This window comes from Pimephales promelas, chromosome 6 (assembly GCF_988280905.1).
Source record: "Pimephales promelas chromosome 6, fPimPro1.hap1.1, whole genome shotgun sequence".
NCBI classification, from domain to species: Eukaryota; Metazoa; Chordata; class Actinopteri; order Cypriniformes; family Leuciscidae; genus Pimephales; species Pimephales promelas.
The window spans coordinates 10,014,337-10,029,553 of record NC_142774.1 but is presented as its reverse complement, the minus strand read 5'-3'; the positions used below and the strand labels follow the sequence as shown (position 1 = coordinate 10,029,553).

The window sequence follows — 15,217 nt, the reverse complement described above, 5'->3', positions numbered from 1 at the left end:
ATAACTCCGGAAGGCCTAACTTTAGGAAGGTAGTTCAATCATTATTTCATAGGTATGTCCTTTTGTTTTAAAAAAAAAAAAATACATTTTAATAATGAATAATGAACAGAAACAGCCTTGGAAAGAAGCGTTATGCTTATTCACATTAACACTTTATTCATATCAAGTCTTTTTTTTCTTCATTTTTAAAGACATAACATTAAATACAGAAGGCACTTACAAAAATTGTTAAATTATAGAAACATATTAACATGGATTAAAAATAATCAGAAAAAATAAGGACCAGAGATAGTGCTAAATGGCAGCCTTGTACAGTACATATCAAGTAAAATCTACATAGCACTAATCTAAGTACAGTAAAAAGAGGATTTATTGTTATTATTTTAATGCCCCTACTAGGTTTTCATACATAATTCAATCATTTAAAATACAGATATTATATAACACAATTGTTTTTGTCACTAGTAAGTGGTTCTTGTTTTTGTTGTGATTTGTTTATTTTAAATGTTAGGCTTTGTGGTTTCTGCATCGAAGGAGTACTGGTACAGCTCGATCAAGCGGTTGGCCTCCCTCTGCCCTGACAGCAAAGCACCATGGGTAGTGGAATAGTATTTTCTATGGGTGGCTTCCCCAGCAAACAAAACCTGTAGAGGCTTTGGAAAGAAGTAAAGAAAAGAACAGCAAAAAGTTAGCTTGACAAAACACATACAACATTACTGCCCTGTAAGGCCCAATGTACTATTTTTAGCATAAGTCTTAATCTTTCTGATATACTGTAGAAAATTGAGGTCTCCAGCCTCTTGTTCTTTTTGTGCTGTGTACTCTGTGGGGTCAGGCTGTTCCTTTTAGACATTTAATTGGCCAGAGCATGTTTGTGTGTGTATATGTGTGTGTTTGTTTGGCCCTTGGCCTTGTACAACCCAACCTTCTCATCCGACTCAAATTTCAGTCTCAGCACTCCACAACTCAATGTGTCACATTTAAAAAACCACCATGCAAGCGACTTCGGTCGGCCTGAATTAAGAGCTGTCAAGGTGAAGTTGAACGATGGCAAGTGGTGAAGAGGCCATGTAAGTGGTTATAAACCAGATTCAAATGTTTTTGAGTAAAATTTGCAAAAAGATACTGAATAAATTCTGTTCTCTAAACTATATTAAGTGGCTATTGCAAAATTTGCTTTTAAGGTGCAGTATTAGGAGATTTCTGAAAAACACTGTTGATTTTTTTTTTTTTGTCTGGAAAAAAAACCCTCCGATGACGCAAAAATCGTAATTTTGCGTCATAGGATCTTTGGCTTGAGGCTAAAGACTACAGTCAGTAGACGCCACAGTAAACATGATGAATGGCGACTGTAGAATGCAAAAGCCGAATCCTGGAAATTTTGTGCGATCTCGAAATCCCGGGCAGACTTATCACGGAGACTCAAGACTTGTTGTTTAACTACTGCGCTCTGTTACCGGTAGGCGTGGCCTCCTAGGGCAGCGAAGCAAGTGCATTCTGGGAGTTGTTGTCTTTCATCCACATAAGCCAAAAATACATTTTCTGGCTTTTCTCAGTCTAGAAAGCTCCAAATTCCCCAAAAAAATTCACATTTCTTCTACATAAATGACCCATTTTAAAAACACATTCATCTTTCCAGAGGTGAAGTATCCCTTTAAGGACCCGTGTTAATATTAAAAAAGCTTTACAGTGATGGAGTAACCGAAGGAAAGGCCTGAAAACGGACTCAAAGGTTGCGTTGTTTCTGCTCCATATGTGAGTAACAATGAACTCTTCCTTGTATTTACTATGTGTTAATTTTTTTTATCCTTCCTTGTCGTTCGTTTGTGATCTTCGACTTATTTTCTGCAAAGCATTATTTCGCTTTGCTTCAGCTATGATAAAAAAGGAGCCCGATTTTCATGAAAGTTCTAATCTATAGCACGAATGTAATTTCTCGTGCCATTTATACACCAAAAATAGTTTTGCGTGTCTTTCTTTTTTCGTGTGCATATGATACGCACTTTATGGCGTACAATGAGCACAAGCTCGCCACTCCCCTCCCCCCTAAACCTACCCGAGGGGGTTTCAGTGCGTAGCATATGACTGTGTTGTAAGGTTGAATTCAAATATCAACCGTGTTCAAAAATGGAAATCAGAAATCACTTACTGCATCTTTAATAGTCTATACAACTCAGTGGAAATTTCAACTCACCGGAGCCTTTGTGTTCTTAATATAAGGCAGGGGCTCAGCTAGCCTCTCCACATCTCTGCCGCTGGAGCCAACTTGAGTGAATGAGTAAGAACCCCGGATATAGGGGTTACTGCCCCACGAAGAGCGCAGGATCCGCCTTGGCTTAGGAATATTCTGGTTTCCTGATGGAAGTCAAACATTTAAAAATAAATTGACTAATTGATTAAAAACGGAATTCTGTGCTTATTTTAACTTTACATGGATCAGTCTTCTCTAAAGTGTTGTTATTTTATGCTGATCTGTGTTTTTGTTTTGGTGGTGTGGATTTAATTGACATGTAAGGGAAGTTAGTCTATATTTAAGGGACCTTTTCATTTTTAGTGGTAAGGTGTGACCAAATCCAAATTTAAGTAATTAGTCCACACTAATTATATAGGATTGGGGCAGATGGGAGGGAAACCTGCTGTGGATCTGGATAAAAACAAGACTGACCTAGTTAACTGGCATGCCAGCCTGTTGACATCATCTACAGAGAATGTGTGCATTGACCCTCATGTCTGACTAAGTGTTCTGTCATGAAAGGGTTACAATGGAAGAGAAACCAGAGTTGTTTACAGTACAATCTTTCACACAGCCCTTGTCTATACCTTTACTCTGAATTTAACAGAGGTCATTTTTCTGTCATGATTTAACAAGTAAATGTGCTTTGCTTTCTTGTCACAGAGAAATATAACTTATAAGCATGACAAGACAGCATTAACTCTTTCCCCGCCGGCTTGCCAGGCAGTGCCAGCATTTTTGAACATGGCCCCCAGAATATTTTAGTGAAGGAATATCTGAACGTGCAATATATCAAAAGAAAGAACAGAGCTTCTCCTTTTAAAACCACCACAAAAAAGTTGTATTTTAGCTTCATGCATTCTATTTTATCAACACTGCTATGTGTTGTATTTTTTATGTGTTGTAATATGCTATGTCATTTTTATTATAAGGGGGAAATAGAGGAAATCACATTTTGTCAAATACTACATCTAGATTAAAACATAGATTACGCTCATCGACACCACTAATTCACAGTCCCATCGCTAGCTACCCGTCATTCTGTAACGTTAGTCAGTTATATGGATCTGCTTACACATGCTATTGCTTGTTTATGCTTCTTTTTCGCCTGTGATTTGATTGGGAGATTCAATACTCTTTCAGAAGATGTGTCACAGCGCCCCCTATTGTATAACAGTCAGTGGTGGAATGTAACAGAGTACAAAATACTTTGTTACTTTACTTAAGTACATTTTTCACGTATCTTTACTTTACTTAAGTACAATAAATAGTGCATACTTTTTACTTTTACTTCGTTACATTTTGCAGCAATTATTATACTTTCTACTCCACTACATTTCTACAACTTCTGTTATATTTTCATTACATTTTCTGATCAGTTTTTCCCCTGCCAAACCGTAATCTGACCGTCCGTTCGTTGCACGTTTGTCTCACCAGTGACGTTTGGTTGCCATAGATACATCAACTAAATGCGTCTCGCACGCAGTGCGTTTATCGTGCAATTTATACACGGAAATTTGTTTTTACGTGCATAGGAAACGCACCGTATGTAATGGTTAGGATTATGGCAAGCCAAGAGGTTCAGAATTACACCATAAATTAATCGCGTTTACTACCAAACATAGTTATTAACATATAGTAACCGGATAAGCATGGTTTATATTGCCTAATTGCAAGTTTGTTTCAGAAATGGTGACAACAATTTTTTTTTCAATCATTATTATCAACAATCATTATTGAACATCATTATAGGAGTATTAGGTTGAATGAGTTAGAATTAAATGTTTTATTAATAATTAGGAAATAGTCATTAAGAAAATCAATTGTTATGCAAGTACTTTTACTTTTAATACTTAAAGTACATTTAAAATCAGGTACTTTTTACTTTTTACTTAAGTATTGTTGTCATTTTGATACTTCTACTTTTACTAAAGTAAATATTTATCTGGTTATTTGTACTTTTACTTAAGTACTGAGATTCAGTACTTCCTCCACCACTGATAACAGTGAAAACACAGAAAGCCAGAAAATGGCGATGAAGCGTTGTCTCATAAATTACGGAAAATTCAGCCAATGGGAGTTACTATAGCCAGTTAAGCAAGTGTTAAACACTCTTTGTTTGGAAGACACATTTGATTATTAAATTGCTGAAATCCCTGCCCAAATATCCTGTCACCTGGAAATGATCTACCTTGATTGTTGTGTACGTGCTCTGTCAGAGTGACAATAACAAAATGGGGGATTATAAGAATGAGGTAAATGTACTGAAAATTTAAAAACAACACATTGAATGGTCTTTCTGTTGAAGACAAATGGCAAAAGAACTGTCAACAATAAGTCTTAGTAGTGGGAAAAACAGGGAATCAATGAGAGATTAAGAGAGGTGTAATTTTCTTGTTTTGTTGTAACACCCTGATTAGAGATCAGTTGAAATGAGATTTCACCCAAATACTAAGATTCTTGCATGGTATTGTGGAAACGTGTACAGTTAAGGACTTACAGTGTTGTCTTGCACATATGCTGACCTGTGAACTGGCGTAGTAGTTCAGTGCATATCTCCGCCACAGTTTCGTCGTCACACCTTTCCATGCGCAGGGCCTCTTCACCGCAGATCCAGCCACTCAACATGTGGCCATAGCGCTCAGGCGGATAGAGCACATCAAAACTGCAGATCTTTCGATACCACAGCTCTTCTGGGTATGCCTGGCTCTCCAGTTGTGCCTCGTCCTCCCAAACAAACTGAATGCTGTTGCACTCGGGGCTCCAGAAGGGCTCTGCAAACTCCAGAAAGATCTTGTCAGTGGTACTAATGCCCAGTTTCTGGACGGCCTGCGCCTTGTCTTGTGGCAGGCCTGGGGAAAAGAGAGTCTCGTGAGCTTTCTTCAGGAACCCAAGAGAGGCCGTTACGATCACATGGTCTGCCAGCAGACATTCTTCGTCTTCGCACTCCAGACGGACTGGGGAAGGGCTGGGTCGTTGGTCCTGGTTATGGTCAGCCTGGTCGGAAATTTCCTCTGCATCCTGGGAGCTGCAGTTCCAATGGATGCGGCGGACAGGCTTGCTGAGGCGGAGGACACGACTTGGGATGTCCTGAGCCAGGATCTCAATGACTTTAATGAAACCAACAGGAATGACATGGTGAGCGCCGGGAATCTCGGTCCACTCCCCAAACTCGCTTAGAGACACTTCATCCATGCTAGGGGAACTGCTTTCGCAGCTTTCCACCTGAGGTAAAAAAAGAAGATATTAAGAAATAAATTGTGCATAAGCTTGTCTCATCTTGCTATTAATATACTTTATTAGCACAAACACTACATATACTAGTCAGATAATGTGACCTTTCTTTTTATGTATAGCCTTCCACAGCTTTGTTTACTGTTTTCATGTTAAACACCATTTACTCTAAGGTTACGCTTTCAAATTATATTGCTCTAAATAAACACAAGCAGACATAGTCTAGCAGGCATATGGGTGAGTGTTTTGTCTAGTTCTGCCCCTTCTTCCCATAACCTCTAGTATTACAGGATGACATTCAATATCTGTCATTTTACATCAATAATCCAAAGCTTTCAGTACTATCAGAATTTCTGTGAATAGCCTGCCCAAACACTAGTGTGAGACGTTTACAAAGAAGTTGAAATATTCCATGAATTGTGAATGCAAGCCCATTGTGAGTCTAAGTCAAAGTGTGGGAACTGATTAAAACAGTAGTATTGTTGGAATTCACACCACTGTGGGCAGAAGTCTGCAGTTTTGCAATTCACGACAGAAACTCACTTTTGCAACAGAGTGGGAAGTGAAGCATGGCAGTAAGATTGACATCACTGTGTTGTTTTACAAAGGTGATGACACATGTCATTTGTTTCATGTTGTCATGGATTTGCAACAAATCTGCTTATGACAGGAATTCAGCTATTTCCTGTTGTGGCTTGTTACGCAGATGGCGAATGTCATGCCACACCTCTAATTTCAAAATCAGCTTCGGAGAAATATCTTGATTTTTAACTATCCTATGAGTAATCAAACCATGATTTGCTTATGAAAAATCTCTCTAATGGCGCCCACCTTGAGGTACTGTTGTAGCATAGATAACTTAAGTTTCTTGGTGCTTTCTGAGTCATAAGGGTCAAGCATGATCTTCTTGCGCAACACATCTCGTGTGAAGATCCCCACACTGTTTTGACTCTCGGCTCCCACAGGCTTTCCGTTCTGGAAGAACTCCTGAGTCAGCTCGTACACCTGCTCAAAGGAGGTTGTTTGACAAGATTAAGAGAGTGAGATCCTAGTGCCATCAGATCATGGAGCTATCCTTACTACAAACAAGGGTTTAAGTGCATTAGATACTCTAGATGGAATACACTATGGTCAACATATTTAATTACTTTAAAGGGATGGTTCAACCAAAAATGTAAATTCTGTCATCATTGACTCATCCATTTGTTTTTCCGAAACTAACTTTTTAAAGAATGTCAATGGTCAAACAGTTATGGTGACCATTGACTTCTATCCACCTTATTCCTACGCCCCATGACGCTTTGCGCGAAGTATGGGTGTAACTTCCGTTAAGCTGTAAACTATCAATGAAAGGCTCGCTCTATGAACGCAATACGTTAAAAAAGTGTCATTAATCGACTCTTCAACCATCGAACATTAAAATAAAATGTAAAAGTTTAAAAGAATCAACAGGTACTTTCAACAAACCAAAAATAGCCCCATATGCGCGAGACTTAGGTTAAATATCACTGTAGTAGGCAAATGTGTATAATAAGCCTTAATCAATGACTTGACTATATCAAAGTGATTCCCGTCATTTTGACAGATAAATTGCATTTACCTGTGTAAACAAAACTGGAAAGGGACATGAGGATTTGAAGAGAATAACGACTCGAGAGATTCTTCGTGCATTCCCGTGAATTATTAATGGAATATCGTAAATTAAATTCGGGAGAACAGACCACAAATACGCCGTATATGGTGTCCTTTTATATACTTTTACAGCGGATTGCAAAGGAAAAAAATAAAAACCATCATGAGGAAAAGAAAGCAGCGACTGAAAAGAGCTCTTGACATAGGTATTCTTATTATAACATGTGACGTTAAAATACCAAGTGTAACGTTATTCTCATGATGTCCGAAAATAAATCATGAAGGAAAATTGACATTTTATCCAGTCAAAATGATGGATCAGCTTTATTTGTTGGGCAACCTGAAATGATTCGTTTAGCCTTTTTGAATGGAAGTTCCCCAAACCCGAAGTGCCACCCATAGTTCAAAACGCAGTAAGGTCATCAGGAATAAGGTGGATTGTATGGGAAAAATAAATAAATACGATTTTTCAAAATATCTATGTTTGGAATGATGTGAGGGTACCTAAAAGTGGGTCTTTCATTATCCCTTTAAGTGTATCATTTATTAGCCAAAATATTTGCTGTATTCATGAAACAGTGTGTGATTACTAGATGCAAAATAAAAGAAATAATAAATGAATAGTCCCAAACAAAACATCTAGCAAAACACTCTGAGAGAGATATAGAAGGATAAAGGCTGACTGTGTCAACAGCAGCTCAGGATGAGGTAACAACCACAGAACACATGCAGTGCTCATTGCAAAGGATTCCCCTCCCCAACCTCTATCAAAAACGCATGTGATCACATTTGTAGTGGAAATGCTATCCATTTTGAAGGGGTCTGAGACTGCAGTAAAGCTGTTAATACAGATGGAAAGAGAAATGCATCTTGGCAGACCACTTGTGATTGGATCACAAGACGCAACTCTGCCATAATGTGTTTATTTATTCAAGCCTTATCCGCAAGAGGCTACACCAAAAGGTTCAAGCTTTGCTTGCACAAAACCAAGCACTTCGCTCTCTTCCATCACCTCATTGTACAGGTCACTGAACTCCTCCACCAGATCCTTCGGGATCCGCTTGCCGCTGTTGGTCTGGTAGTGGGCCACACCATTTTTGGCGTACAGGCTGATGCGGCCCACACTCCTTTCCTCCTCTGTGGTGTGCTCCAGCAGCCCGTTTTCCTCAGCCAGGTGGTAGATGGGGTTCCCATTTGCCCCATGTATCCAGGTTGCTCCAAGTTCCAAAGTGGTTTTACCTGTTGAAAGACGATTATGAGATGGGACACCTTAAAAGTGATCTGATCTGAAAAAGTTGACCATGAATTTGGACTAAGAAAGAATAAAAAGGATACTGTCAGATGACAAGACAGTTGTTCTCACCGTGCTGAATGCTTTGCACTCTGCCTCCGATACGGTCTGAGGCTTCTAGCACCGTGACATTGGTGAAGCCGTTCTCCAAGAGGGTTTTGGTGGCGGCTAGGCCGGCCAAGCCCGCACCAATCACTACTATTCGAGGTTGTCGATGTCTGTGTAGGGCTCTACTAAGAGGATCATCAGTGCTGTCTGAAGATATTTCACAACTTTGCATGCCGCCAAAGCTCTTCTTCTAGGGAATCTGGGGAAAAGGTGAGATGAGGAGAAATCATTGGAGCAAACACCAACCCCTCCAGCAAGACTAATAATAGAGATTATTCACAGGGAAAAAAACATGTGATTCAAAGGACTGACTGCAACACTGTGTCTTTTCAAAGGACAACCTTAAATAACACTCTTCACAAAATAAGGTGTCTTATCTCTAACCTCGTGTGTAAGAGTTGAGAGTGATTATCTCACTAATGCAGTGCTGAGTAAGAATGAAGACAACGCAAAAATGCCGGTGGAGTGTAAATTTGATTCTCATTTTGTCTTCACCCATCTGCGGACAGTGTCGGCAACAGACTTGCAACAATACTATAGAATGTACAATGTCATTTGCACAAGTGAATGGAAAAGGTCTGTGAAAATAATTACACTGTGATAGGAAATGAATGTGCTCTTCACATTTCCGTTCAGGCTTTTTAGGCAAGGTCTTCACATAAACACGCCAGCTTATGTGTGACAGCCAAAAGAAAAAAATACACCTGATGTTGGACAGATCTCATAAGAGAAGTTCATTGTTTTAAGGACCTGAATGTGGAAAGAGTGATAATGGAATATTGGAAAGAGGATGTTATTATAGTGGACCAAATGGAAATTTTACTGTAATCTTTCCTCGCATCAGAGTAATGATAGGCTACAACTGATTCCCTTCTTTATACATGACCACACAACCACACACACTCCTTATCTGTCAACATTATTATTGTACCCTGTAGGCACAGCCGCTCACATGCAATGAGGAAGAGATTGACAATTGTGAATAAATCTGATTTGAATGAATGAGGTTGTGGCTACTATGCTCTCAGTACACGCCACAATAACCTCCTGTTGGGAGTTTGCACAGGCCAAACTCATCAACACTGTTTGTTATCAGACTGCGGAAAGGACAGTAAGGGCTGCCTGCGGTTTCCCTTGACACACAATGACAATCAGAACACTTATTATAAACACCGAAAGGTACTAGTGATGGCGGCAATGAGGGCTACTATTTGAATGGGTTATATTCTCAGCATGTGACCTCAACTGAATTTAGCCACACATTTTAAAGGGATACTTAACTCAAAAATGAAAATTCTGTCAGAATTTAATCACCCTCATGTTGTTCCAAAACCATAATACTTTTCTTCATCTTCAGAACACAAATAAAGATCTTTTTAATGAAATCTGAGAGATTCTCTACTTAGCTACACAACTACCAACATGTGGTGCTTCAAAAAGTTCATAAAGAGATCGTAAAACTAATCCATATGAATTGAGCAGTTGAGTTAAAATTTTCTCCAAAGACACGATGACTATATTATGAACAGATTGAATTTAGGCTTTTATTATAAACATTGATCAGCAAACATAAACAGAAGCTCACCCGTACCTGCTTGAGGCGCCGAAACAAAACCTTATTGGATCTTGCAGAAGCTCAAACATGCTGCGTAAAACACGAGAATGAACCTAATTTGTTCTTGCTGAAGCTTAAATGTGCTGCGTAATTCTACGTTCACACTGGATGTGAATAGCGCTTCAGGCGCGAATGATTTCAATGTTAAGTCAAAGCAAAGAGGCGCGAATGAGGCGTAGAGGTAGATGTGAATATGCCATTTGCGCGTCAAGTTCGCGCGAATTGAGTGCCCGGCACGTTAAGCGCGAATGATTTAGTTAGTGCTATTTGTGCACTCATGCATTTGACGCGAAATGAACTTTTGAAGGCTGGCTCTATTTATCGTAAAAACAAAAATAAATGACAGCTAGATTACATGGATGAGGGCGAGGGTGATCCTCGCTCCGATGCGGGACAACAGGTCATCAAACTGGGCACGGGACTGGCGGATCCAACGCATCTCCTGGAGCGAGCAAATGGTGAAACTCACAAAACGGTTCGCCTCTGAAGGGTCCGGTGGACACAAATACGGCAACGATGATCGACGATGAAGCTCAAACGTGCTGCAAAACACAGGAATGAACCTCATTGGTTCTCCCAAGTCAAACCAGCCTACTTGAGGTTCCATTTACCATTTCAGATGTGTGCAGTGAAGAATGTTAAAATGTGAATAAAAGCTTAAATTCATTCTGTTCACAGTGTATAAAGTGATCGTGTCTCTTCAGAAAATTTGGACGAAACCACTCAATTCATATGGATTAGTTTTACGACCTTTGTAAGAACTGTTTGAAGCATCCAAGTGATAGTTGTATGGAGTGGACTGTCAATGCAGGGACAGAGAAATCTCAGATTTCATTAAAAATATCTTCATTTGTGTTCAAAAGATAAACGGTAATCTTAGGGGTTTGGAACGAGATGAGGGTGAGTAATTCATGACAGAACTTTCATTTTTGGGTGAACTATCCCTTTAAGGCCTTGAATCGCAGAAGGCTTTAAATATGGCTGAACAAAAACAAAACTTGAGATAGTTTAAATACATTTTCAGAACAAATGGCACAGAATTTTACAATGTTTACAATAGATTCCACCTGCAAAAGGAGGAACATAGCAAAACATGAAACCTTGTCCTGGCTAAAACATGTTAAGTAATATGTGTGTAATAAGAATTCAGCTAAACACACACGATTTTGTTACTCTGAGCTTAGACGCTGGAAATTTCTCAGTGTGTGGCCTACAGCTAGAAAAACAACTAGACTATAGGGAAGCTTTGTGGTTGTATATCCACAATTACAGATTGAAGGTCATTTTTTGTTCAGATTTAAATATTTAAGAAGCTGACCTTACACTATTTTTGTCATTTTTTTTCTCATGACTTCATCAAAGTCATACTTTTAAAGCAGTTCCTGTAACGTTGGTTAGTGGCAGCAGTGATAGAATGGGAAGTGCCTGATTCATGGATTAATGCTTATCTAGAATGGGTCCCTTTAGCGAATATGAGAGTGTGATGTCATCATGTAGGTCAAGGAGACATTTGCTGTTGAACTGAGAGAAGCAGTGAGGCAATGACCCATAATCAAAAACTCCCATAAAGAACACTCTCAGGGAGGTTCTTTGAAGGGGTCCTGAAATGGAAAGTTTTGGATAACCTCAGTGCAACTGCAGGTCCTAACCACACCCGTTCCAATCTTATGCCATTTAAGGTTAACCCGAATGCAATGTTTAACACACACACATAGTTGATAAAACTAGGGCTTTTAGATCATGGAGAAAATCAGAAGTTGCTGAAGGCCTTAGAAACAGCAGTACGAAATAAAACATAACTACAGACATTCACCTTTTTTTTTTTTCAATACCATGGTCATGGTTGAGAAGGTTTATGTACGAAACACTGTATGCCTGAGAAAGTCCTTGCCTTGTGGTACATCTGTTTTTTTTTCAAGGCAAAGGCAAAAGGCCACATCTTGTGAGTCAAGATGAGGCCATAACAGAAAATGAGATAATGTTAGGCATGGTTTCTATTGTTCTAATCCTACATTAGACCATACAACCTAGTCATTCTCAAACTTTTTTTTCGACAAACACTTATCCTGTTCCTTGTTAGCATCAACTAGAAGTTTTGATTTTGAGGACACTGTAACCCCTTTCCTAGGGTACTGTGGCTTTGGGATGTTTAAATATGTTCTCAAAAGTCTTAAGACTATTCTGATAATTCTGATTTAACATCTTTGGCATTTCTGAACAGGGGTATGTTTGGTGATGCTTCTCTGCCTGGTGATTTTTACCTTATTCGTGCGTTTAGAAAACATTGCCTATAATATAAAAGAGAAGTAACTGATATATCTTGAACTTCCTTTTGAGCAACCTTGCATAGCATTCACTTCTTACACCACTGTAGCTCAAACTTTATTTTGCTGTTTTGCTGAACTACAACCTGAAGCAATAGTATTTTTTTTTTTTTTCAGAACTCTTCTCACCTCCAGCCATTGTGGATTTGAATGTGATCCTTGTATAATAACCACACCAAACCACATGTCCTGGCTCCTCACTTGCCGCAGATTCAGGGTGGGCTTTGGGGACGCACACACTCTACATGACCTAGAAATCACAACCTACATCCTATATAATACCTGCCCCTCCATTCACACATTGTAAGACAAAGTATGTCGGCACTGTAGTTCCCCCCTTATCCCACTCCACATCATCAAATGGTTTTGGATTTCAATTGTTAGAACCACTTGAATAACCAAATCCAGGAACTAAAGCCAGCAAAGGAATCTCTATCCTGATGGAATACAATGTTTTGATCAATACAGTCAGTTATATCTATTATCCAATTATTATTATTATTATGTTCATTTATATATATATTGATGAGCGAGCATAAAACTCACTGGACCAATTGAGTTGAAATAAGTGAAGTTTGGCTGCTGATAAAGTAGCAGCACAAAGTCAGTGCGTCCAGAAGAATCAGCGCTGCCACGTAAATACATACAGTAACGGGCGAGTGGCCTCCAGTGATACGAAAATAAACGTCAACCTATGACATTTACCAAATACTCTTTTCATGAAGTCAACCTTTACTGTAACGTTACCGTATTCAGCTGACTGAGCATTTGCTATTATTTATGTCCCAATATAACAGCGCATTATAATAAGCAGCTGAATGAAAACTGAACTGTGACAGACAATGGACTGCGCTTTCAGAAAAAAAAAAAAAAATAAGGGTGAAAAAAAAAAAAACGAAAAAGAGAGATGAAAAAGACTGTCCACTCCAATGAATGTGAAAACACTGATCAGTCCAAGTGAGTCCGTTTTGTTTACAATTTGAATTCATCGTGTCTCCGTTAACAAACCACATCATTAAAACACGCAACACTGTAAACACACGCAGGTCATCATTATGTAGAATGGTCTTTACCTGACTTTATAGTCTTCAGCGTAAAGCGGAGAGCGATCCTCTGTTCTTTGTATAGCCTATTCGCAGTGTCTCGCTTTGTATTTATGTCTTGAAACCAGAAGCAGCCAGTTTAGCCGATGCCGCTGCCTCCTCGCTGAATAAATATGAGGAACGGTGACGTACCGACACGAAATCAACACCGGCGCTCAACTGAGTCTTACCGTGACTCACTGTTTGCAACAGGGGCGTTTGAACTACACACAAAGCCCATCCTTTCAGTTGTGATGACGAGCTGGTTGAACGAATATAGGCTACAGCTGGTTTTGTTCAGTCCTGTTAGATTACGCAAAACGCCTATCCTTAAGTAAACAAAATACATTGACTGGTTCTGGATGAATCAATCAATTTCAAATGATGTGTTGTAGAATAACAATTAGCCTAGTTTCAAGTCGTTATTGGCTATCTGTGATATACAGAAGTTAATGCTTCAGAAGTTATTAAAATGCAATTCATTCAAATATGTCATCAATACTATGCAATAATAAGTGTATTATCAATCAATAGGCTGTTATAACAACAAATGTTTTTACATTGTTTTAAGTCATCAAAAGAAGTTAAGCAATTTTCTATTTTTTACTCTATAAGTTATACAAGAATCAACTCTGAAGTTAGTTTAATGAAGTTTTACGTTGAAATGACTTCAACATCCCAGTTGATTGTATAGGCTACTTAAAAATTTAAGGCAGCAACTTCTTTTTTTTATTTTTTATTTTTTATGATGAACATATTTTCCCAGTTTCTGAATTTGAATATTGAGGCTATAGTAACCTATCAGAAAATATTTAACAATCAGATATTTCATTAAATGTTTCATAATATTTGTGAAATCATTTTTGCCTTGACATTTTTTTAGTTATTTTTATTTTTTATTTTTTTGGATTTTCCTTTAATACCTTAATGAGGTTAGTAGGCTACACATATTTTAAAGTGCAAGGAAAATATTTAATTTGCTATATATTTAATGTAATATGTATTTGTATACCACTCATTTTGGTACACAATTATGCAAACAGTTCTTGCAAGAAAAAGAAAATTCAATAAAAGCTATAGCTGATTGTATTATACTTTTAAAGGCCTATATTTTTCTGTGGCAAACTTATCTGAATGGATATTTGTCTCTTTAAATTAATCCCATCAGACTTTGCTCATTTCGCTAACTCTCATAGTTCTAAACAGTTTAGGAGTTTCACAATTTCCTTTTTTTCCCCTTGTCAACTGAAAACGTATCTCTTCCGTGAGAACTTAAAATTAAAAAAAAAAATTAAAAAAATCCTCACTTGCCTGGTTTATGCTACTCTGAGCAATGTTTGAACTTTGTATTTTGAGCACTTCCTGTGTTGTTATTGCCTCTTCACGATTACTTGTTTGGTTTAGTCCTCAGATGTAAGTCGCTTTGGATAAAAGCGTCTGGTAAATGACTAAATGTAAATGTGATAAAATGTTGGTTACTTACTTTGTCATGTCTATAATTCAATTATAATTCATGGTCTGATATGATAATGCAAATATATGATAAAAATGCAAATAAAACCTGATAGTTATTTAGTTCTGGATGCTTTGGTTTATGCATTTATATAATCATTATAGTAGTCTGTTCTTTGTAAATCAGGTTTTTACTCAATTTCCATATTCATTTATATAACTTTCCTTTTTTTAATTATGCTTGAC

The 15,217-nt window shown here is 38.1% G+C and overlaps 1 protein-coding gene across 1 annotated transcript; it reads right to left on the bottom strand.

Annotated features, from left to right (window-relative positions):
• Positions 1-494: 494 nt before the first annotated feature.
• On the bottom strand, positions 495-13,644 carry smox (spermine oxidase). The gene is made up of 7 exons (XM_039689186.2): positions 13,511-13,644; positions 8,463-8,697; positions 8,112-8,338; positions 6,299-6,472; positions 4,759-5,458; positions 2,195-2,355; positions 495-653 (listed from the first exon to the last, which is right to left on the bottom strand). The coding sequence occupies exons 2-7, from the start codon at positions 8,668-8,670 to the stop codon at positions 501-503; spliced, it is 1,623 nt and encodes a 540-aa protein (XP_039545120.1). The 5' UTR covers positions 8,671-8,697; positions 13,511-13,644; the 3' UTR covers positions 495-500.
• Between the last annotated feature and the right edge of the window lie 1,573 nt (positions 13,645-15,217).

What these genes read in the sequence shown, in the direction of transcription:
- smox (XM_039689186.2), bottom strand. Translation starts at nt 8,670, where the DNA reads ATGCAAAGTTGTGAAATATCTTCAGACAGCACTGATGATCCTCTTAGT. An exon ending in AGTGCAAAGCATTCAGCACG is followed by an intron (nt 8,339 to 8,462) that starts GTGAGAACAACT and finishes GTCTTTCAACAG; the next exon opens with GTAAAACCACTTTGGAACTT. An exon ending in ACTACTACGCCAGTTCACAG is followed by an intron (nt 2,356 to 4,758) that starts GTCAGCATATGT and finishes GACTTCCATCAG; the next exon opens with GAAACCAGAATATTCCTAAG.